Raw genomic sequence first — 25,588 nt, forward strand, 5'->3', positions numbered from 1 at the left:
TCAGTCACTGTGTCTGCTCCACACTGTCGTCTCTTCTCAGTCACCGTGTCTGCTCCACACTGTCGTCTCTTCTCAGTCACCGTGTCTGCTCCACACTGTCGTCTCTTCTCAGTCACCGTGTCTGCTCCACACTGTCGTCTCTTCTCAGTCACCGTGTCTGCTCCACACCGTTGTCTCTTCTCAGTCACTGTGTCTGTTCCACACCATTGTCTCTTCTCAGTCACTGTGTCTGCTCCACACCGTTGTCTCTTCTCCGTCACCGTGTCTGCTCCACACTGTCGTCTCTTCTCAGTCACCGTGTCTGCTCCACACTGTCGTCTCTTCTCAGTCACCGTGTCTGCTCCACACCGTTGTCTCTTCTCAGTCACCGTGTCTGCTCCACACCATTGTCTCTTCTCAGTCACCGTGTCTGCTCCACACCATTGTCTCTTCTCAGTCACCGTGTCTGCTCCACACTGTCGTCTCTTCTCAGTCACCGTGTCTGCTCCACACCGTTATCTATTCTCAGTCACTGTGTCTGCTCCACACCGTTGTCTCTTCTCAGTCACTGTGTCTGCTCCACACCGTTGTCTCTTCTCAGTCACCGTGTCTGTTCCACACCATTGTCTCTTCTCAGTCACCGTGTCTGCTCAACACCATTGTCTCTTCTCAGTCACCGTGTCTGTTCCACACCGTTGTCTCTTCTCAGTCACCGTGTCTGCTCCACACCGTTGTCTCTTCTCAGTCACCGTGTCTGTTCCACACCGTTGTCTCTTCTCAGTCACCGTGTCTGCTCCACACCGTTGTCTCTTCTCAGTCACCGTGTCTGCTCCACACCGTTGTCTCTTCTCAGTCACCGTGTCTGTTCCACACCGTTGTCTCTTCTCAGTCACCGTGTCTGCTCCACACCGTTGTCTCTTCTCAGTCACTGTGTCTGTTCCACACCGTTGTCGCTTCTCAGTCACCGTGTCTGCTCCACACTGTCGTCTCTTCTCAGTCACCGTGTCTGCTCCACACCGTTGTCTCTTCTCAGTCACGTGTCTGTTCCACACCGTTGTCTCTTCTCAGTCACTGTGTCTGCTCCACACCGTTGTCTCTTCTCAGTCACCGTGTCTGCTCCACACCGTTGTCTCTTCTCAGTCACCGTGTCTGTTCCACACCGTTGTCTCTTCTCAGTCACCGTGTCTGTTCCACACCGTTGTCTCTTCTCAGTCACCGTGTCTGTTCCACACCGTTGTCTCTTCTCAGTCACTGTGTCTGCTCCACACCGTTGTCTCTTCTCAGTCACCGTGTCTGCTCCACACCGTTGTCTCTTCTCAGTCACCGTGTCTGTTCCACACCATTGTCTCTTCTCAGTCACTGTGTCTGCTCCACACTGTCGTCTCTTCTCAGTCACCGTGTCTGCTCCACACCGTTGTCTCTTCTCAGTCACCGTGTCTGTTCCACACCGTTGTCTCTTCTCAGTCACCGTGTCTGCTCCACACCGTTGTCTCTTCTCCGTCACCGTGTCTGCTCCACACCGTTGTCTCTTCTCAGTCACTGTGTCTGTTCCACACCGTTGTCTCTTCTCAGTCACTGTGTCTGCTCCACACCGTTGTCTCTTCTCAGTCACTGTGTCTGCTCCACACCGTTGTCTCTTCTCAGTCACCGTGTCTGTTCCACACCGTTGTCTCTTCTCAGTCACTGTGTCTGCTCCACACCGTTGTCTCTTCTCCGTCACCGTGTCTGCTCCACACTGTCGTCTCTTCTCAGTCACCGTGTCTGCTCCACACCGTTGTCTCTTCTCAGTCACCGTGTCTGCTCCACACCATTGTCTCTTCTCAGTCACCGTGTCTGCTCCACACTGTTGTCTCTTCTCAGTCACCGTGTCTGCTCCACACTGTCGTCTCTTCTCAGTCACCGTGTCTGCTCCACACTGTCGTCTCTTCTCAGTCACCGTGTCTGCTCCACACTGTCGTCTCTTCTCAGTCACCGTGTCTGCTCCACACTGTCGTCTCTTCTCAGTCACCGTGTCTGCTCCACACCGTTGTCTCTTCTCAGTCACCGTGTCTGTTCCACACCGTTGTCTCTTCTCAGTCACTGTGTCTGCTCCACACCGTTGTCTCTTCTCCGTCACCGTGTCTGCTCCACACTGTCGTCTCTTCTCAGTCACCGTGTCTGCTCCACACTGTCGTCTCTTCTCAGTCACCGTGTCTGCTCCACACCATTGTCTCTTCTCAGTCACCGTGTCTGCTCCACACCATTGTCTCTTCTCAGTCACCGTGTCTGCTCCACACCGTTGTCTCTTCTCAGTCACCGTGTCTGCTCCACACTGTCGTCTCTTCTCAGTCACCGTGTCTGCTCCACACCGTTGTCTCTTCTCAGTCACTGTGTCTGCTCCACACCGTTGTCTCTTCTCAGTCACCGTGTCTGCTCCACACTGTCGTCTCTTCTCAGTCACCGTGTCTGCTCCACACCGTTGTCTCTTCTCAGTCACCGTGTCTGCTCCACACCGTTGTCTCTTCTCAGTCACCGTGTCTGCTCCACACTGTCGTCTCTTCTCAGTCACCGTGTCTGCTCCACACCGTTGTCTCTTCTCAGTCACCGTGTCTGCTCCACACCGTTGTCTCTTCTCAGTCACCGTGTCTGCTCCACACCGTGTCAGCTCCACACCGTTGTCTCTTCTCAGTCACCGTGTCTGCTCCACACCGTTGTCTCTTCTCAGTCACCGTGTCTGCTCCACACCATTGTCTCTTCTCAGTCACCGTGGCAGCTCCACACCGTTGTCTCTTCTCAGTCACCATTGTCTCTTCTCAGTCACCGTGTCTGCTCCACACCGTTGTCTCTTCTCAGTCACCGTGTCTGCTCCACACCGTTGTCTCTTCTCAGTCACCGTGTCTGCTCCACACCGTTGTCTCTTCTCAGTCACCGTGTCTGCTCCACACCATTGTCTCTTCTCAGTCACCGTGTCTGCTCCACACCGTTGTCTCTTCTCAGTCACCGTGTCTGCTCCACACCATTCTTATTATAGCTCAATGCTCGGCACAGACCAGACAAGTTTAAACGGGCGTGCAATGAATTTTGATTATTGTAGTTAATTACCACATTTTCTGCACTAAACTATGTTGAATATTGGTCTGTTGGAAACTCCCTACAACTATCGCACAGTGCAGGCTTGATCTGATTTATTTGTAGAGAAACTGTACATTGAGCTCACAGGGGGAAACAAATGAAAGGGAATTAAAACAATTGAACTGACATTGGTCAATTTGTTGTTTAAAAACACTTCAAAATTGAACCTGATAATGCCATGACTAAGAAAAATCATGAAGGAATCATGAATAACGATAAGTGAGATGCCGTTCAGAGGCTACAACAAAACAAGCTAAACTCTAACCATTACCAATAACATGGGAGGGGTAGCATTTTTCGGGGGTATCATATTTTTGCCTCTAACCTTCTCATTCATCATTAGTCATGATGCATTCATGATTATCCATAATCATGGTAGCATCCATGTGAATATAGAAATGTTCAGAAACATCTTCTCTTCTTACTATTCTTAAAGTGACTCCAAAATGGCACAAGACATTATTCACCTTTCAGTTCCTATTGGACAGAACATAATCCAAAACAGAACCAAAACCAACCACTAATACATCCAACAAGTTGTGCAAGGAATATGGGATCAAATACTCAACGTTGGACTATTTCAATACACTAGATGTGAATTTTTCCAAATACTTATGACATCTTCAAATGGGGGGACTAGATACAGTTGAAGTCAGAAGTGTACATACACCTGACATTTAATTCTAGTAAAAAATCCTCATGATGCCATCTATTTTGTGAAGTGTACCAATCCCTCCTGCATCAAAGCACTCCCACAACATGATGCTGCCACCCCTGTCCTTCACAGTTGGGATGGTGTTCTTCAGCTTGCAAGCCTCCCCCTTTCCCTCCAAACATAATGATGGTCATTATGGCCAAACAGTTCTATTTTTTGTTTCATCAGACCAGACGACATTTCTCCAAAAACTACAATCTTTGTCCCCATGTGCATTGCAAACCGTAGTCCCATTGCAAACCGTATTCTGGCTTTTTATGCCGGTTTTGGAGCAGTGGCTTCTTCCTTGCTGAGCGGCCTTTCAGGTTATGTCGATATAGGACTCATTTTACTGTGAATATAGATACATTTGTACCCGTTTCCTCCAGCACCTTCACAAGGTGCCTTGCTGTTGTTCTGGGATTGATTTGCACTTTTCGCGCCACAGTACGTTCATCTCTAGGAGACATAACACGTTTAAAGGCACAGTCAACTTTGTGTATGTAAACCTCTGACCCACTGGAATTGTGATACAGTGAAATAATCTGTCTGTAAATAATTGTTGGGAAAATGACTTGTGTCATGCACAAAGTAGATGTCCTAACTAACTTGCCAAAACTAGTTTGTTAACAAGAAATTTGTGGAGTGGTTGAAAAATGAGTTTTAATTACTCCAACCTAAGTGTATGTAAACTTCTGACTTCAACTGTACATAAAATGTTTTAATTTCTAAATGGTAAAACAGATGTATGAAAATACCCTACATTCTGTACTAAAATGCTGGAGCATAGATCCAAATATTTAGCTTTTGCTTCAATGTCCTCATACATTTGGAGAAGAGTGGAAAATATGTGTATGTGCCCCAGCTCTTTCGTGTTCGTGTGTAGCCTTTGTACAGTGGGCCAGCATGCTTGATGTCCACACTGCAGATCTAAGCAGACAAAGGCACTGTGAGCCAACGCTGGAGCAAAGGACAAACGGCCCCCCCAGAGAATGAATAACACAACCACTCCTGGCCTTGCTTACTCTTATTTGACATTTCAGAAAACATTTCAGAGAAAAAAAACACACACACACACACCCACCCACACACACACAGATAAGGCTGACAAACACACACACACTCACTATACTTACATCTACAAAGAAACTAATACATCACAAGCACACACAAGTAAAACCACACTCTCAAGCACCACACACACACACACAAACAGTTTCAGTCTGGCATTCTCAGAGGAACCATGCTCTTGCTAATGGTTCCTTTATTGCAGCCAGTCAGAGTGTGCACATCTGCTGAAGCAGAGGGACGGGGGCCTTACCACCAACCCAGGGGAAATCGATCGTTCATAATCAAAATGGCAAATAAATGTCTTCCATTACACACAGCCATTTTGAGAAAGCTCTCTGGAAAAAATAAATAATAGTTTTGACGGCGAAAGCATTTGATGGGAAGCGTACGTGACAAATCAAGGAGTCGCACAGCGCAGGCAGTGCAGGGAACAAATAGAAATACACGCAGGAAGTCAACTGCTCCCACTCACAACACTTCAAGACTGAGTGAAGGACGACTAATGAATATGGGAAAGCTGGGACGAGGGAAATTATTTTCCCAAGTTGCTGACAAATGTCAAAATTTGTGGAAAACAGTGACCGTTCACCATTCCCCAACTTTTTTGATTTGAGTGTCATTCCGAGTTTTGCGGGTCAAAAACAACAGTTGTGCCATGCAATGTTTAATCAATCTCACGTTGAATCTCTTTTTCTGTGGCCAAGTTTCATACCGTTAACATATTTTTAGAGGAGTCATGAAGCTACTGTAAACAAGCAGTATGGTTTAGATTGAATAGGTCATTTAGTGTGGGCAGAAAAATCTTTGATGATCTGAACTTTGAACATCAGAAACAACTCAATCAACTTCTACTATTCCTAATTTCCCCTCATCTCAGCAGGCTAAAAATGTTTATCAGAACAAACAAATATATATCTAAAATCAGCGGTTTACATATGTTGTCTCCTTGATGTAAAACTATTTTTAAATCTAATTGAAATCGCAATCTATTCATAAAACAAAAACACACAAATCAGCCTGTGTTAGTGCTCTGCTTGACATGGAAAGAAAAAATCTTGTGTTTATACGTAGAACGTACAGTCATCATCCCCTTGGTCAGTTGTGTAACTCATGACAGTCACATGGTAATAATGTGTGTGCGGTATGAAATGAGGCTTGCTCTAATGTGACAGGTACTTTATAGCTGAGACCAAATGCTGTTTTTCGAGTGTGAATGCGCGCGTGCAGGAAAGTGCTTGATAGTCCTGTAAAAGGAGCAGCGGTCAAATGGTAATGACAGAGAGATGTCCCTTTAGGAAAACAAAACCGTCTCACTTGTACTCAAAGCATTAAAAAGACACCGCTGCAAAATCCATGTGCACAAATGACTTGACATTCACAGAGAGAGGATAATACACAATATGTGCATGCACTCTCATTCTCTTAATACATCTGCCAATCCCTCGGACACCTGCATGCAAACTCAAACACGCGCACCTGCGCACACAGGAGCCCTCCAGAGTTGAGCAGGCCTCATTAGAACATAACAGTACCAGTGACAGCAGTGCACTTCTCCACTCCACGATTTATTGATGCAGCATTTTTCACCCTGCCTTTACCGCACCGGTGAAAGCACTTAGGGGTATTATAGAGCAGCACAGGGCCAGCCTGGCACTCTGATGGCACAAACAAACACACTGGGTGCTGCGCCCCCTGTGCCAACCCCATTACTGGTATTAAAGCCTTGGCTAAGGCCCCAAACGCACATTAACAAAGGGCCAAATTGCTGACACTGCAAGGGGGTTCAGAGAGGGTACAGCCCCACAACTCATCCCCAACTAGTGGGATATACCATTGACATTGTAGGAGCTAGAATCATCCTACACCGAATAAGGTTATTGAGAGCGATGCCATAGGGGAACCATTTGATGGGTCTCTGAATAACCAGAAATGGGATGGTTCTTTGAAGAACCATACAAAAGTCCAAAACCAGAATCAGAAATGAATAGCCCTGCTGGAGAGTTTTAAACCTTATTTGCATATTTCCCAGGGTGCCTGCACCACATACTCTCACTACTTGTGTCCTCCAGGGGTCGGTTCGAGGCCCTCACTTGGCTCTGTCATATCCTCACATGGTCTCTCCTATCATTGCCATGTGGATGATACTCAACTACCTTTCTCCTTCCCCCCTACTGACACCCAGGTGGCGACACGCATCGCTGTGTGCCTGGCAGATATCTCAACCACCTCAAACTCAACAAGTCGGAACTGCTCTTCCTCTCAGGGAAGGCCTGCCCGCTCAAAGACCTCTCCATCATGGTTGACAACTCCACAGCGTTGCCCTCCCAGAGTGCAAAGAACCTTGGCATGAACCCGGACAACACCCTGTCGTTCTTTGCAAACATCAAAGCAGTGATCTGCTCCTGCAGGCTCATGCTCTACAACATCCGTAGAGTACGACACTACCTCACACAGGGAGCGGCGCAGGTCCTAATCCAGGCACTTATCCTCTCCCATCTGGACTACTGCAACTCACTGTAGGCTGAGCTCCCCACTTGTGCCATCAAACCCCTGCAACTTATCCAGAACGCTGCAGCCCGCCTCGCTTTCAACCTTCCCAAGTTCTCACGTCACCCAGAACGCTGCAGTTCGCCTCGCTTTCCACCTTCCCTAGTTCTCACATGTCACCCAGAACGCTGCAGCCCGCCTCGCTTTCCACCTTCCCAAGTTCTCACATGTCACCCAGAACGCTGCAGCCCGCCTAGCTTTCAACCTTCCCAAGTTCTCACGTCACCCAGAACGCTGCAGCCCGCCTCGCTTTCCACCTTCCCTAGTTCTCACATGTCACCCAGAACGCTGCAGCTCGCCTAGCTTTCCACCTTCCCTAGTTCTCACATGTCACCCAGAACGCTGCAGCTCGCCTAGCTTTCCACCTTCCCTAGTTCTCACATGTCACCCAGAACGCTGCAGCCCGCCTCGCTTTCCACCTTCCCAAGTTCTCACATGTCACCCAGAACGCTGCAGCCCGCCTAGCTTTCCACCTTCCCTAGTTCTCACATGTCACCCAGAACGCTGCAGCCCGCCTCGCTTTCCACCTTCCCTAGTTCTCACATGTCACCCAGAACGCTGCAGCCCGCCTCGCTTTCCACCTTCCCAAGTTCTCACGTCACCCAGAACGCTGCAGCCCGCCTCGCTTTCCACCTTCCCTAGTTCTCACATGTCACCCAGAACGCTGCAGCCCGCCTCGCTTTCCACCTTCCCAAGTTCTCACATGTCACCCAGAACGCTGCAGCCCGCCTAGCTTTCAACCTTCCCAAGTTCTCACATGCCACCCAGAACGCTGCAGCTCGCCTAGCTTTCAACCTTCCCAAGTTCTCACATGTCACCCAGAACGCTGCAGCCCGCCTCGCTTTCCACCTTCCCAAGTTCTCACATGTCACCCAGAACGCTGCAGCCCGCCTAGCTTTCAACCTTCCCAAGTTCTCACATGTCACCCAGAACGCTGCAGCCCGCCTAGCTTTCAACCTTCCCAAGTTCTCACGTCACCCAGAACGCTGCAGCCCGCCTCGCTTTCAACCTTCCCAAGTTCTCACATGTCACCCAGAACGCTGCAGCCCGCCTCGCTTTCAACCTTCCCAAGTTCTCACATGTCACCCAGAACGCTGCAGCCCGCCTAGCTTTCCACCTTCCCAAGTTCTCACATGTCACCCCGCTCCTCTGCACACTCCACTGCCTTCTAATCAAAGCTCGCATCCACTACAAGACCATGGTTCTTGCCTACGGAGCAGCAAGAGGACATGCCCCTCCCTATGCTCTAACTCTACACCCCAACCCCAGCACTCTGTTCCCGCCCCACCTTCTAGCTCTGACTCTACTGATAGCTACGTCATTGAGGAAACATGTAGTTTCTATGCCTGTGATATGTGGTTGTCCCACCTAGCTATCTGAAGATGATTGCACTAACTATAAGTCGCTCTGGATAAGAGCATCTGCTAAATGACTACAATGTAAATGTACCTTTCCAGTGAATTTACCAGTACCACCCATGACTGTTTGTAGTGATGAGTATTAAACCTGTCACCTGTGATAAAAAGAAATGCACTATGGTACACAGAATCCAAGGGTTTTAAAGTAGAGCTGGCAGGAAGTTTGCCTGTACAAACTGTTTCCTGCTGTTTAGGGAGAGGCGTGATCTATTTCTATATTCAAAAGGCACTCACACATCTGAGCTATCTTTGTTGCAGGTGCATGGCAACAATTGAATAACACGAGAGAAAAAACAAGAAAGCTTTACGTAAAGTTTAATAAAGAGCAGTGATACTAGCAAGAGCAGTGATACTAGCAAGAAGTGTGCAGGTTTCTTCTCATGATCTACTTCTATAAAAGAAGCCTACTTTAAATCTCAAGTTCTTAACTAGCTCATCCGTATGTTTTTTAAATGTCACATTTTTGTCAATCCAAAAGCCAAGATATTTATAGGCAGGAACCTGCTCGATGAGACAACCATCCAATGCATAAATGTGTAAACCATCATATTTCTACAAGAATTAGAAAACAACATACATAGGTTTTTTCCTGCATTAAGTACCAAAATGGGCCTTTCAGATTTTCTGATGAACAGTAGATGCCATGTCAAGAACCCCACACTAAACTCAAAGGTTATTTATTTGGTAAGAGTTCTCCAAGTGACCTTAAAAAGAGTTGAGGAACAAGCATTTAAGAACCTTCATTTTCTTCAGTATATGTCTCGTAGTGGAATGATGCAAAAAGGTTAACAAACATCAACTGTACATTAAGGCATAAAACATCGTACTCACAGCTGGCACTGGTCTCCCTTGATTCCCTTGGTTTGGCAGTAGCATTTCCCCGTCGACACCTGGCACAGATTGGCATGTCCGTTGCACTTGCAGGCTACCATCATGGTCAAAGAAAACAAATGGAGGAGAAAGAAAGAGAGGAGAGGGGGGGGAAGAGGAAAACACTGTCAGTCATCTCACAATGATGCACAACACACAAACCAGTGAGTCAGCCAGTCAGGCAGGAGACTGACAGGACTGAATACGGCCCGTAGCTAAGGGCCATACCTGAATGATGCAACATCTTCTTGGACCGTTCTGCTTATGACTAATTACCATACTCTCTGGTGGCAAAAGGGTCAAGACTGGTGTCCTCACCTAACCCAAAGGTCAGTGACCTTGGGTTAGCCAGAGAGGAGTGACAGTGAGTCACATAATTTGATGTTTGCAGAGGGCAAAACAGCATTGAATATAAACATATTGCACACTCAAGAGCAACATTAGTTAGATACCGTTTGAATGATTACAGCAAGTCAACGTTTAAATCATGACTGTTAGCTTCTGTATATATGCTGACCAGAAAACTTGGGGATACAATGATAAGATGAAAATGATGTGACTGGGAATGTGTTTATAGTTATTCATTCTGAGCAATCCAAGGGAGTGCAGAGGGTAGGACAATGTTTCAAAGCACTCTGGTCAAGGTAACCTGGGGCATAGAAATTATAATGAGAACAAACTTCTCTTGTGCCATTATGAGTCTAAGTACATGATTGTACTGAGGTAAACAACAAGTAGTCGTGGGAAAGGGAACTGTATTTCACTGTAGGTAAACAAAAAGTTCCTTCCTCCATGAAAGTTTTGAAAGACTGCGGGAGAGTGAATGTCTAAAAAGGACAGAGAGAGAGAAATTCCTCAAGAAATGACGATTAAAAAAATACCATGATTTTGGTGATTTCCATAAAATGTTATCCATAGATGGGTTCTTTGGAGGAAGGATTGTTGACATACAGAACCAGTCAAAAGTTGGGACACGCCTCATTCAAGGGTTTTTCTTTATTTTTTTAACTATTTTCTAGATTGCAGAATAATAGTGAAGACATCAAAACTATTAAATAACACATATGGAATCACGTAGTAACCAAAAAAGTGTTCAATATATTTTATATTTGAGATTATTTTATATTTGAGATTCAAAGTAGCCACCCTGTGTCTTGATGACAGCTTTGCACAACAGGTGTGTCTTGTTAAAAGTTCATTTGACACTGCATTGCAGTGCTAGCTGTGCCACTAAAGATTCTGGGTTTAGTGTTTCCTCCGACACATTGGTGCGGCTGGCAACCGTTATTAAGTGGGAATTGTGTCAAGAAGCAGTGCGGCTTTGTTGGGTTGTGTTAGGAGGACGCACGGCCCTCGACCTTCGCCGAGTCCATACAGGAGTTGCAGCGATGAGACAAGACGAACTACCAATTGGATACCACGAAAATGGGGAGAAAAAAGGGGTAAAAAAAAAAAAAGTTAAAAATTGTTGGTGGAATTTCTTTCCTTCTGAATGTGTTTGAGCCAATCAGTTGTGTTGTGACAAGGTATTATTTTTTATATATATAAAAAAAAGAAGTTAAACCTTTGTTCAAGTCAGTTAAAAACAAATTCTTATTTACAAATGACGGCTACCCAACCCAAACCCTAACAACGCTGGGCCAATTGTGTGCTGCTCTATGGGACTCCCAATTACGGTTGGTTGTGATACATTCTGGAATCGAACAAGGGTCTGTAGTGACGCCTCTAGCACTGAGATGCAGTGCCTTTGACCGCTGCGCCACGTTGGAGCACTGGTAGGGGTGGAATATAGAAGATAGACCTATTTGGGAAAAGACCAAGTCCATATTAAGGCAAGAACGGGTCGAATAAGCAAAGATAAATGACAGTCCATCATTACTTTAAGACTTGAAGGTCAGTCAATACGGAACATTTCAAGAACTTTGAAAGTTTCTTGAAGTGCAGTCGCAAAAACTCTCAAACCTATGATGAAACTGTCTCTATTGAGGATTGTCACAGGAAAGGAAGACCCAAAGTTACCTCTGCTGCAGAGGATAAGTTCAATAGAGTTACCAGCCTCAGATTGCAACCCAAATAAATGCTTCATAGAGTTAAAGTAAAAGACATCTCAACAGCAACTGCTCAGAGGAGACTATGAATCAGGCCTTCATGGTCTAATTGCTGCAAAGAAACCACTACTAAAAGGACACCAATAATAAGAAGAGACTTGCTTGGACCAAGAAAAACAAGCAATGGACATTAGACCAGTAGAAATCTGTCCCTTGGTCTGGAGTCCAAATTTGAGATTTTTTTGTTCCAACTGCCTTGAACGGATGATCTCCGCATGTGTGGTTCACCCCGTGAAGCATGGAGGTGGGGGTGTGATGGTACTTTGCTGGTGACACTGTCTGTGATTTATTTAGAATTCAAGACACACTTAATCAGCATGGCTACCACTGCATTCTACGCCATCCCATCTGGTTTGCACTGTGGGACTATCATGTGTTTTTCAACAGGACAATGACCCAACACACCTCCAGGCAGTGTAAGGCCTATTTAACCAAGGAGAGTGATGGAGTGCTGCATCAGATGACCTGACCTCCACAATCACCCAACCTCAACCCAATTGAGATGGTTTGGCTTGAGTTGGACCGCAGAGTGAAGGAAAAGCAGCCAAGAAGTGCTCAGCATATATGTGGGAACTCATTCAAGACAGTTGGAAAAGCATTCCAGGTGAAACTGGTTGAGAGAATGTCAAGAGTGTGCAAAGCTGTCATCAAGGCAAAGGGTGGCTACTTTGAATAATCAAAAATATATTTTGATTTGGTTAACACTATTTTGGTTACTACATGATTCCATATACATTATTTCATAGTTTTGATGTCTTCACAATTTTACAATGTACAAAATAGTAAAAAAGGAAAACCCTTGAATGAGAAGGTGTCCAAACTTTTGACTGGTACTGTATATATTTATTTTTGTCGAGCAGTAGCATATATATATATATTTTTTTTTTTTTTATATATATATATATATATATATCTTTCATATATATATATGAAAGAGATATATATATGCTACTGCTCGACAAAAAAAAGAACTTGGTCAACCAATAGCCTGTCGACTAAATAATTGACAAGTCTAATAATTGGGTCAGCCCTAATAGAGCCTTAGAAAAAACATCCCATTAAAGATGTACTTTTGTAGCCAACATAAAGTCAAACCCCACTGTGATACGCCTGACACTGACATGTAAAACTAGACCCTCCTCCATACCGCTTTTATGTTCTATAGGAGGCACGGAACCCAGTGACGTCCACCACTAACTAACTACTGCAGCAGCAATAGAGACATGCCACTTCACTTCCACTGTCTGTCCTATTTACAGAGAAACACAGATAGAGCAAAATAATGAAATAAACTGAGGAAATACAATGAGGATTTTGTTTTGGGAGGCGGTGCAGCTTGTATCTTTGGGGCTTATGCTCTATAAGCTCAGTCTCTCGCTCTCTGTCTCTCGCTCTCTGTCTCTCGCTCTCAGTCTCTCGCTCTCTCAGTCTCTTGCTCTCTCAGTCTCTCGCTCTCTCAGTCTCTCGCTCTCTCAGTCTCTCGCTCTCTCAGTCTCTCGCTCTCTCAGTCTCTCGCTCTCTCTGTCTCTCGCTCTCTCTGTCTCTCGCTCTCTGTCTCTCGCTCTCTGTCTCTCGCTCTCAGTCTCTCGCTCTCAGTCTCTCACTCTCAGTCTCTCTCTCTCAGTCTCTCGCTCTCAGTCTCTCGCTCTCTCTCTCTCGCTCTCTGTCTCTCGCTCTCTCAGTCTCTCGCTCTCTCAGTCTCTCGCTCTCTCAGTCTCTCGCTCTCAGTCTCAGTCTCTCGCTCTCAGTCTCTCGCTCAGTCTCTCGCTCTCAGTCTCTCGCTCTCAGTCTCTCGTCTCTCTCTCAGTCTCTCGCTCTCAGTCTCTCGCTCTCAGTCTCTCGCTCTCTCAGTCTCTCGCTCTCAGTCTCTCGCTCTCAGTCTCTCGCTCTCTGTCTCTCGCTCTCAGTCTCTCGCTCTCTCAGTCTCTCGCTCTCTGTCTCTCGCTCTCTGTCTCGCTCTCTGTCTCTCGCTCTCTGTCTCTTGCTCTCTGTCTCTCGCTCTCTCAGTCTCTCGCTCTCTCAGTCTCTCGCTCTCTCAGTCTCTCGCTCTCTCAGTCTCTTGCTCTCTGACTCTCTCTCTGTCTCTCGCTCTCTCAGTCTCTCGCTCTCTCAGTCTCTCAGTCTCTCAGTCTCTCAGTCTCTCAGTCTCTCAGTCTCTCAGTCTCTCGCGCATAATATGTATATTTATATACAGGGCACATTTGTAAAAAATACTTAGGTCTCAATATGTCTTCCCTGTTAAAATAAAGGTTACATCAAAATGTGTATCTCTCCCTCCCTCCATCTGTTGAACAAAGCCAAATATAGGTGTTTTTCTCAGATGTAACTGACCAAATTGTAGCAGCTAAAACAGAGAAACGCGAAGATTTCTCATACTTTTTCATTATACTATTCACTTGACAGCAAAGCCTGTCTTGTCTGTACAAAGAGATACACTCCCCTCTCTCACAGCCCTAGTGGGAACTATCATACAGTACACTATAACCACTCCATCAAACATACCTAAACAACTCCCACACTTCCAGAACCAAAACAGCCATAACCAGATCATCTTTCATACACACAGGCATCCCAAGATGAAACACCTCCCCCTTACACATTCATACCCATAACAGAAAAGTCTAAATATATTTTCAGCTATACCGAATTTGCATTTTCCGTTTTTGAGAAGAGTAAGACATGGGATTTCGCCAGTTGGAATTATTCCTAACTATACAGACAGTGTAGGAATAGTTGAACACCACATACAATACTCTGACTCAAGGTAGGCATGATGAATGTTCAATAAACTATCATTGGCCCAGTGCAGGTATAAGTCTGTACAGTAGATTTGATTTGGACCTCTTTTAGTCCTCATTTAGACTAATCCTCCTAGATTCTTTAAACTTTAAAATACAATTTATAATACGAACACATTTTCACATAGAACACACTGTTACAAACAGACATAACACACTAAGAAGATATTGATTCTTCATCTACCATAGTCCAGCACAACTTTCTATTATATTTAAATGGTTTAAATCAAAATCGAATTGTTATTTTGCCTATTTCTCTTTTCTATCTGGATAACACATAGATGGTGGACAATCTATTCCTAGTATTTATGGAATGTCTGTCTCTTACCAACTGAATACTGTTGTGAATAGAACTTGGCCGTTTTAAATTATGTATATTATGAAATACAATAAGCATGTTTTTTTCAATTATCTTGTTGATTTATGACCAACCAAGAGGATTGCGAATGACTACAACAGAATAACCATATCTCCACCTTAAAACAATCCATGCTGCTTTGTTCTGTTCAATCTGCAGCCTCCTAATTTCACTTGCTGATGCATTTCCCCAGACCACAGAACAGTAGTTCACCTCAATCTCAATTAATGCTTGTGTTATTTGCATAAGAATCTTTCCTGGTAAATATTTAGCTATCCTTCTGACTATGCATGCTGTTTTCATTTTTTTTACATAGATTAGTTATTTGAGATGACTATGATAAGCAGGTGTCGAGCTGCACTCCTAGTAGTTTGGTTTCTACCACTTCCTCAATTTGTACTCCCACAAAACTTAATTGTATCCCATGCTGTGTTGGCCTTTTCCTAGTGGAACAGACCAACATAACTTTGGTTTTCTTGGTGTTTAAAACAATTTTTTTATGGAAAACCCTCTCCCTGATATTCTCCAAAACTCCTTGTAAAGCTTTCTGTACCTGTTGAACAGATTGTCTTGCTGTATAAATTGTAGTATCATCTGCAAATATAGTAGCTTGAGTTTCAGATAAGGCATAGGGAAGGTCGTTGGTATATATGTAATAAAGAAGTGGCCCAAGGAAGCTGCCTTGCGGTATTCCACAGTTTAAAGCATGAGGGAAAGAAAATTAACCATTGATATAGGTAGACTGTTTCCTGTCAGTTAGATATGACTGTACCCAATTCAATGCAACCTCCTTAAAACAATAATGCATTAATTTTGTCAAAATAATTTAATGTTCCACTAAATCAAATGCTGCACTACAAAGTAGACTACATTGTCAAACTTCCAAATTGTCTAGTATGTGTTGTGTAACAGTGGGTTGACTCCTGTAGGCTGTACTGTACAGACAGGGAGCAGCATGCAGGACTGCAGAGTGCCTCTCCTCTCTGTGCAGAGCAGACACTGAGCTGATTTATGGCTAAATTAGGATCTCTATGAATGTACTCACATTATAGGAGTAGAGTAGTGTGCTTCAGAGGCTGCTGTTCAGGCACTTAGACAGAGATATGTGACACTATACCACTACAGCAGGGCATACTGTAGATATCAAAAAAACACACACGCGGCTATGCTTGCAGAAACACGCATAAAGTGTAAATATACAGATGCATATTAGTGGACTCACAGCCAACCATCACTTTACTCTTGTTTTTCCAAACTGTGGTTGTCTACAGGGACTGCTTCTAAACTAAAGAGCTTAGAGCAGTTCTCAACAACGGACACGTCTATACACAGCAGCAGGAGAAAGCCCAAAGCATCTTTAATAAGATCCACAATTCTCTTCAGAAGACACAAAGGAACACTGTGACATGATGCAGCTCACACTTCTGAGCCCAGTTCTGAGACAACACAATGTGATAGGCTAGCTGATTGGCTACAGTGGCAGGGCTGACACTCCAGAGTCTCCCATACTGCACTCTGGTCCTGTGAGACTTGACAAATCTTAGTGCAGTGGTCACCAATCGGTCGATCAAACATTTCTGTAAAAAAAGGGTTAGGGTCTCCTACATTTCTACTTCTTTTTAAAAATTTGGTTTGCGCTGTTGGCTGTAGGTGCATTTGATTCAGCAGCCCTAGCACCAGGAAGACAAAGTGTTCCCATATTGTATATATATTATATAGTATTATATAGGTGCATTTGATTCAGCAGCCCTAGCACCAGGAAGGCAAAGTGTTCCCATATTGTATTATATATTATATAGTATTATATAGGTGCATTTGATTCAGCAGCCCTAGCACCAGGAAGGCAAAGTGTTCCCATATTGTATTATATATTATATAGCATTATATAGGTGCATTTGATTCAGCAGCCCTAGCACCAGGAAGGCAAAGTGTTCCCATATTGTATTATATATTATATAGTATTATATAGGTGCATTTGATTCAGCAGCCCTAGCACCAGGAAGGCAAAGTGTTCCCATATTGTATTATATATTATATAGTATTATATAGGTGCATTTGATTCAGCAGCCCTAGCACCAGGAAGGCAAAGTGTTCCCATATTGTATTATATATTATATAGCATTATATAGGTGCATTTGACTCAGCAGCCCTAGCACCAGGAAGGCAAAGTGTTCCCATATTGTATTATATATTATATAGTATTATATAGGTGCAGTTGTTTCAGCAGCACCAGGAAGGCAAAGTGTTCCCATATTGTATTATATATTATATAGTATTATATAGGTGCAGTAGAGTCAGCAGCACCAGGAAGGCAAAGTGTTCCCATATTGTATTATATATTATATAGTATTATATAGGTGCAGTAGAGTCAGCAGCACCAGGAAGGCAAAGTGTTCCCATATTGTATTATATTACATTTACATTTAAGTCATTTAGCAGACGCTCTTATCCAGAGCGACTTACAAATTGGTGCATACACCTTATGACAACCAGTGGAACAGCCACTTGCATCTAAATCTTGTTGGGGGAGAAGGGGGTGAGAAGGATTACTTACCCTTACTTACCCTATCCTAGGTATTCCTTGAAGAGGTGGGGTTTCAGGTGTCTCCGGAAGGTGGTGATTGACTCCGCTGTCCTGGCGTCGTGAGGGAGTTTGTTCCACCATTGGGGGCCAGAGCAGCGAACAGTTTTGACTGGGCTGAGCGGGAACACTTCCTCAGTGGTAGGGAGGCGAGCAGGCCAGAGGTGGATGAACGCAGTGCCCTTGTTTGGGTGTAGGGCCTGATCAAAGCCTGGAGGTACTAGGTGCCGTTTCACAGCTCCGTAGGCGAGCACCATGGTCTTGTAGCGGATGCGATTACTGGAAGCCAGTACGTGAGAGAACTTGGGAAGGTTGAACACCAGACGGGCTGCGGCGTTCTGGATGAGTTGTAGGGGTTTAATGGCACAGGCAGGGAGCCCGGCCAACAGCGAGTTGCAGTAATCAAGACGGGAGATGACAAGTGCCTGGATTAGGACCTGCGCCGCTTCCTGTGTGAGGCAGGGCACTCTGCGGATGTTGTAGAGCATGAACCTACAGGAACGGGACACCGCCAAGGGTGTTGTCCAGGATCACGCCAAGGTTCTTAGCGCTCTGGGAGGAGGACACAATGGAGTTGTCAACCGTGATGGCGAGATCATGGAACGGGCAGTTCCCCGGGAGGAAGAGGAGCTCCGTCTTGCTGAGGTTCAGCTTGAGGTGGTGATCCGTCATCCACACTGATATGTCTGCCAGACATGCAGAGATGCGATTCGCCACCTGGTCATCAGAAGGGGGAAAGGAGAAGATTAATTGTGTGTCGTCTGCATAGCAATGATAGGAGAGACCATGTGAGGTTATGACAGAGCCAAGTGACTTGGTGTATAGCGAGAATAAGAGAGGGCCTAGAACAGAGCCCTGGGGACACCAGTGGTGAGAGCGCGTGGTGAGGAGACAGATTCTCGCCACGCCACCTGGTAGGAGCGACCTGTCAGGTAGGACGCAATCAAGCGTGGGCCGCGCCGGAGATGCCCAACTCGGAGAGGGTGGAGAGGAGGATCTGATCGAAGGCAGCCGATAGGTCTAGAAGGATGAGAGCAGAGGAGAGAGAGTTAGCTTTAGCAGTAGCGCCTGATACAGAGAAGAGCAGTCTCAGTTGAATGACTAGTCTTGAAACCTGACTGATTTGGATCAAGAAGGTCAAAGATGTTGGCCAAGGACGGCACGCTCAAGAGTTTTGGAGAGAAAAGAGAGAAGGGATACTGGTCTGTAGTTGTTGACATCGGAGGGATCGAGTGTAGGTTTTTTCAGAAGGGGTGCAACTCTCGCTCTCTTGAAGACGGGAGGGACGTAGCCAGCGGTCAGGGATGAGTTGATGAGCGAGGTGAGGTAAGGGAGAAGGTCTCCGGAAATGGTCTGGAGAAGAGAGGAGGGGATAGGGTCAAGCGGGCAGGTTGTTGGGCGGCCGGCCGTCACAAGACGCGAGATTTCATCTGAGAGAGAGGGGGAGAAAGAGGTCAGAGCATAGGGTAGGGATGAGCAGAACCAGCGGTGTCGTTTGACTTAGCAAACGAGGATCGGATGTCATCGACCTTCTTTTCAAAATGGTTGACGAAGTCATCTGCAGAGAGGGAGGAGGGGGGGGGAGGATTCAGGAGGGAGGAGAAGGTGGCAAAGAGCTTCCTAGGGTTAGAGGCAGATGCTTGGAACTTAGAATGGTAGAAAGTGGCTTTAGCAGCAGAGACAGAGGAGGAAAATGTAGAGAGGAGGGAGTCCTCCATTTCCGCTCGGCTGCCCGGAGCCCTGTTCTGTGAGCTCGCAATGAGTCGTCGAGCCACGGAGCGGGAGGGGAGGACCGAGCCGGCCTGGAGGATAGGGGACATAGGGAGTCAAAGGATGCAGTAAGGGAGGAGAGGAGGGTTGAGGAGGCAGAATCAGGAGATAGGTTGGAGAAAGTTTGACCAGAGGGAAGAGAAGATAGGATGGAAGAGGAGAGAGTAGCGGGGGAGAGAGAGCGAAGATACCACGAGTAGGGGCAGTGTGGGAAGTGTTGGATGAGAGCGAGAGGGAAAAGGATACAAGGTAGTGGTCGGAGACTTGGAGGAGTTGCAATGAGGTTAGTGGAAGAACAGCATCTAGTAAAGATGATATTGCCTGCCTTGTGAGTAGGGGGGAAGGTGAGAGGGTGAGGTCAAAAGAGGAGAGGAGTGGAAAGAAGGAGGCAGAGAGGAATGAGTCAAAGGTAGACGTGGGGAGGTTAAAGTCGCCCAGAACTGTGAGAGGTGAGCCGTCCTCAGGAAAGGAGCTTATCAAGGCATCAAGCTCATTGATGAACTCTCCGAGGGAACCTATAAATGATAAGGATGTTAAGCTTGAAAGGGCTGGTAACTGTGACAGCATGGAATTCAAAGGAGGCAATAGACAGATGGGTAAGGGGAGAAAAGAGAAAGACCACTTGGGAGAGATGAGATCCCGGTGCCACCACCCCGCTGACCAGAAGCTCTCGGGTGTGCAGAACACGTGGGCGGACGGAGAGAGCAGTAAGCAGTGTTATCTGTGGTGATCCATGTTTCCGTCAGTGCCAAGAAGTCAAGGGACTGGAGGGAGGCATAGGCTGAGATGAACTCTGCCTTGTTGGCCGCAGATTGGCAGTTCCAGAGGCTACCAGAGACCTGGAACTCCACGTACGCGCTGGGACCACCAGGTTAGGGTGGTCGCGGCCACGCGGTGTGGAGCGTTTGTATGATCTGTGCAGAGAGGAGAGAACAGGGATAGACAGACACATAGTTGACAGGCTACAGAAAAGGCTACGCTAATGCAAGGAAATTGAATGACAAGCGGACTACACGTCTCGAATGTTGAAAGTTATATAGCAAGAATCTTATTGACTAAAATGATTAAAATGATACAGTACTGCTAAAGTAGGCTAGCTGGCAGTAGCTGCGTTGTTGACACTACACTAATCAAGTCGTTCCGTTGAGTGTAATAATTCTACAGTGCTGCTATTCGGGGGCTAGCTGGCTAGCTAGCAGTGTTGTTTACGTTACGTTGAGTTAAAAGAACGACAATAGCTGGCTAGCTAACCTAGGAAATCGGTCTAGACTACACAATTATCTTTGAAACAAAGACGGCTATGTAGCTAGCTACGATCAAACAAATCAAACCGTTGTACTGTAATGAAATGAAAATGTGATACTGCCTGACCGGTGATTGAATTGAAACAGTAGACGTTGGCTAGCTGTTAGCTGTTGGCTAGCTAGCAGAGTCTCCTACGTTAAGGACGACAAATAGCTGGCTAGCGAACCTCAGTGAATTAACATAATCACTCCAAGGCTACACACACTAAACTACACAATTATCTTGAAACAAAGACAGCTATGTAGCTAGCTAACACTGAACTAATCAAGTCGTACAGTTGAGTGAATAGCACTACAGTGATGCTAATCTGTGTGCGTTAGCTAGCGTTGCTAGCTCCTGGGCGAATAGCAGTGAAGGCTACGTTAGGGCGACGAAATACGAAATACGATAATTATGCAATTATCTCTGATACAAGGACGGCTATGTAGCTAGCTAAGAAGAATGGCTAAGATTATGTAGCTAGCTAACAGTAAACTAATCAAGTCGTACAGTTGAGTGAATAGCACTACAGTGATGCTAATCTGTGTGCGTTAGCTAGCGTTAGCTAGCTCCTGGGCGAATAGCAGTGAAGGCTACGTTAGGGCGACGAAATACGATAATTATGCAATTATCTCTGATACAAGGACGGCTATGTAGCTAGCTAAGAAGAATTGCTAAGATTAGACAAATCAACCGTTGTACTATAATGAAATGTAATGAAAAAGTTATACAACCTGCAGAGCAGTATTATATAGGTGAGGTAGAGTCAGCAGCACCAGGAAGGCAAAGTGTTCCCATATTGTATTATATATTATATAGTATTATATAGGTGAGGTAGAGTCAGCAGCACCAGGAAGGCAAAGTGTTCCCATATTGTATTATATATTATATAGTATTATATAGGTGCAGTAGAGTCAGCAGCACCAGGAAGGCAAAGTGTTCCCATATTGTATTATATATTATATAGTATTATATAGGTGCAGTAGAGTCAGCAGCACCAGGAAGGCAAAGTGTTCCCATATTGTATTATATATTATATAGTATTATATAGGTGAGGTAGAGTCAGCAGCACCAGGAAGGCAAAGTGTTCCCATATTGTATTATATATTATATAGTATTATATAGGTGAGGTAGAGTCAGCAGCACCAGGAAGGCAAAGTGTTCCCATATTGAACCATTTCATGTGTCTAAAGGCAGAACTCTGGCTACGAGCAAATCAAATGCAAGGCCTACCGCTGGCCAATCAGATAGCTCAGATCACGGTGTCTGCACAGTTTCATCGAGCCATATACTGTGAAAAGACGCCTCGAAAGCACAGCAAAGTTGATGATAATGTGAGATTTCAAAACTTTTAAAACCATGACTAGAGAGAGACTCAACGACTACAGCAAAGAGCTGCTGTTTTTATGAATAAGATCATGTTTAAGTTATTCAGAGGAGGGACGGTGAGTCAGGAGAGAGGAGGGACTGTGAGTCAGGTGAGAGGAGGGACTGTGAGTCAGGTGAGAGGAGGGACGGTGAGTCAGGTGAGAGGAGGGACTGTGAGTCAGGTGAGAGGAGGGACGGTGAGTCAGGTGAGAGGAGGGACGGTGAGTCAGGTGAGAGGAGGGACGGTGAGTCAGGTGAGAGGAGGGACTGTGAGTCAGGTGAGAGGAGGGACGGTGAGTCAGGTGAGAGGAGGGACGGTGAGTCAGGAGAGAGGAGGGACGGTGAGTCAGGTGAGAGGAGGGACGGTGAGTCAGGAGAGAGGAGGGACGGTGAGTCAGGAGAGAGGAGGGACGGTGAGTCAGGTGAGAGGAGGGACGGTGAGTCAGGTGAGAGGAGGGACGGTGAGTCAGGTGAGAGGAGGGACGGTGAGTCAGGAGAGAGGAGGGACGGTGAGTCAGGAGAGAGGAGGGACGGTGAGTCAGGAGAGAGGAGGGACGGTGAGTCAGGTGAGAGGAGGGACGGTGAGTCAGGTGAGAGGAGGGACGGTGAGTCAGGTGAGAGGAGGGACGGTGAGTCAGGTGAGAGGAGGGACGGTGAGTCAGGAGAGAGGAGGGACGGTGAGTCAGGAGAGAGGAGGGACGGTGAGTCAGGTGAGAGGAGGGACTGTGAGTCAGGTGAGAGGAGGGACGGTGAGTCAGGTGAGAGGAGGGACGGTGAGTCAGGTGAGAGGAGGGACGGTGAGTCAGGTGAGAGGAGGGACTGTGAGTCAGGTGAGAGGAGGGACGGTGAGTCAGGTGAGAGGAGGGACGGTGAGTCAGGTGAGAGGAGGGACGGTGAGTCAGGTGAGAGGAGGGACTGTGAGTCAGGTGAGAGGAGGGACGGTGAGTCAGGTGAGAGGAGGGACTGTGAGTCAGGTGAGAGGAGGGGGGCGGTGAGTCAGGAGAGAGGAGGGGCGGTGAGTCAGGTGAGAGGAGGGACGGTGAGTCAGGAGAGAGGATGGACGGTGAGTCAGGAGAGAGGAGGGACGGTGAGTCAGAGGAGGGACGGTGAGTCAGGTGAGCGGAGGGACGGTGAGTCAGGTGAGCGGAGGGACGGTGAGTCAGGTGAGCGGAGGGACGGTGAGTCAGGTGAGCGGAGGGACGGTGAGTCAGGTGAGAGGAGGGACGGTGAGTCAGGTGAGAGGAGGGACGGTGAGTCAGGTGAGAGGAGGGACGGTGAGTCTGGTGAGAGGAGGTACGGTGAGTCAGGAGAGAGGAGGGACGGTGAGTCAGTAGAGAGGAGAGACGGTGACTCAGGTGAGAGGAGGGACGGTGAGTCAGGTGAGAGGAGGGACGGTGAGTCAGGAGAGAGGAGGGACGGTGAGTCAGGAGAGAGGAGGGACGGTGAGTCAGGTGAGAGGAGGGACGGTGAGTCAGGTGAGAGGAGGGACGGTGAGTCAGGTGAGAGGAGGGACGGTGAGTCAGGTGAGAGGAGGGACGGTGAGTCAGGTGAGAGGAGGGACGGTGAGTCAGGTGAGAGGAGGGACGGTGAGTCAGGTGAGAGGAGGTACGGTGAGTCAGGTGAGAGGAGGGACAGTGAGTCAGGTGAGAGTAGGGACGGTGAGTCAGGTGAGAGGAGGGACAGTGAGTCTGGTGAGAGTAGGGACGGTGAGTCAGGTGAGAGGAAGCCTCACCACTGCTCCCTCCCTCCCCTCAGACTGACCATCAGATCCAGTCACTCAGTCCAGTAAAACAATATATATTTATATATTATTATGCTCACTCAGCTGTGCCGAGTGAGATTCACAAAGGATCTTGGCTCATAAAAGGTTGGTGACCACTGTCTTAGACACTGTCTGTATGCTGGCATACAGGTAGCACTGGCTTCTAATGAAATACACTGCCAGTCCCTCTGCCAGTCCCTCTGCCAGTCCCTCTAGGACCCTTCTTTCACTAAAGTTAAAACGTGTGGCTGAGTTCTCAAAATGAAAGGAACATCTGTCATGGTATACAAAAGTGTCTTTGAGTTATAAAATGATTAAGCCTCAATTTCAGAGATCTTTCTGCCATTAAAATCATTGGGCTGGCAGGGCAGCCCAAGCATTTTTCCGGACCAATTAAGTCCAAAGTGAAAAATGAATAATAAAGTATGTAGAAAGGGTATTGTACCTATATATAAAACAATTATATAATCTTTGAAAATAACAATCACCAAAATAAAAAGCTAGACAGTCATGGAGAAATGAAAATTCCAAAAACAATCAATTTAGCAGTAATGATTTGCGCAAAATAACACAGTATTAGCCATGGCAAAATGGATAGAGTTGCAAGAAATTTGCTTTAAAACTGTAAACCGACGAGGGGATTTAATAGAAATCATATTTCCTCTTCCTTGTGCAGACCCCTGTGGAGACTACAATTTCTCACCCCACTACATTCTGCGTTTGTGCATAGAAACAACAGATGTAATGCACAAACACTACAGTAGTGTGTGTGTGTGGTTGTTTTATTTGTGTTACATAGTGAGCAAAGTAGTGAGCTGGAATCTTGATCCTAGTACTTTGGTCGTCAAGTACATTTTTTTAATGGATGGCCAAGATTTCATAGTAAAAATATAAATGGAACATGCAACAATTTCAATGATTTTACTGAGTTACACTTCTGAGGAAATCAGTCAATTGAAATACAAGCATTAGGCCCTAATCTATGGATTTCACATGGCCGGGCAGGGGCGCAGCCATTGGTCGGCATGCAAGGGCATAGGCCCACCCACTTGGGAGCCAGGCCCAGGCAAGAATTACTTTTCCCCCACAAAAGGGCATTATTACTGACAGAAATAATCCTCAGTTTCATCAGCTGTCCGGGTGGCTGGTCTCAGACAATCCCGCAGAAGCCGGATGTGGAGGTCGCGGGCTGGCGGGTGGTCTGCCATTGTGATGCCGGTTGGACGTACTGCCAAATTCTCTAAAATGATGTTGGACGCAGCTTATGGTAGAGAATTGAACATTAAATTATCTGGCAGAAGCTCTGGTGAACATTCCTGCAGTCAGCATGACAAATGCAAACTGCCTCAAAACTTCAGACATCTGTAGCATGGTGTAGAACAAAACTGCACATGTTAAGAGTGGCCTTACTGTCCCCAGCCCAAGGTGCACCTGTGTAATGAGCATGCTGTTTAATGAGCTTCTTGATATGCCACACCTGTCAGGTGGATGGATTATCTTGGCAAGGAGAAATTATCACTAACAGGGACGTAAACATATGTTTTTGTGCGTATGGAAAATGTATTTTATTTCAGCTCATAAAACATGGGACCAACACTTTATATATTCAGTTTATATTTTTGTTCAGTATAGTTAAAATAAATGCACTTATTTTAATTGCTGATTTACTATTCACCTCACAAGATAAAAGCTAAAGCAACATAACTGCATTCCAAAAGGAGGAAAACATAACTGCACTGACCACTCTCACATAACTCTCTCTACCCCCGCTAATGTCCTCTCTACTCTCCCCAATCCGCCCCACCTCCCATCTCCTCCATTCCATGTCTATTTTAAATTGTGATGAGCTGACTCCTGGCTGCTACCCTT

At 46.2% G+C, this 25,588-nt stretch overlaps 1 protein-coding gene and 1 long non-coding RNA gene across 11 annotated transcripts in view; one reads left to right on the forward strand and one right to left on the reverse strand.

Annotated features, from left to right (window-relative positions):
• The window catches only part of LOC118369810 (attractin-like protein 1), a 371,022-nt gene that overhangs the window by 220,905 nt on the left and 124,529 nt on the right, over window positions 1–25,588 (reverse strand). For all 4 annotated transcript variants that reach the window (XM_052498667.1, XM_052498665.1, XM_052498666.1 and 1 more), the window contains one exon: window positions 9,652–9,745. In XM_052498667.1, the coding sequence (XP_052354627.1) occupies window positions 9,652–9,745 (94 nt within the window). The remainder of the gene's footprint in view (window positions 1–9,651; window positions 9,746–25,588) is intronic.
• LOC127916523 (uncharacterized) lies at window positions 21,988–23,790 on the forward strand. Of its 7 annotated transcripts, none has more exons than XR_008095146.1 (4): window positions 21,988–22,259; window positions 22,668–22,787; window positions 22,860–22,907; window positions 23,625–23,790. It is a non-coding gene; the product is annotated as an uncharacterized LOC127916523 (long non-coding RNA). The 7 variants fall into 7 exon arrangements; XR_008095149.1 differs by lacking the exon at window positions 23,625–23,790 and adding an exon at window positions 23,553–23,574 and having other exon boundaries at window positions 22,836–22,931; XR_008095150.1 differs by lacking the exon at window positions 23,625–23,790 and adding an exon at window positions 23,553–23,574 and having other exon boundaries at window positions 22,860–22,931.

The sequence above is a fragment of the Oncorhynchus keta genome, chromosome 36 (genome assembly GCF_023373465.1).
Source record: "Oncorhynchus keta strain PuntledgeMale-10-30-2019 chromosome 36, Oket_V2, whole genome shotgun sequence".
Taxonomy (NCBI): Eukaryota; Metazoa; Chordata; class Actinopteri; order Salmoniformes; family Salmonidae; genus Oncorhynchus; species Oncorhynchus keta.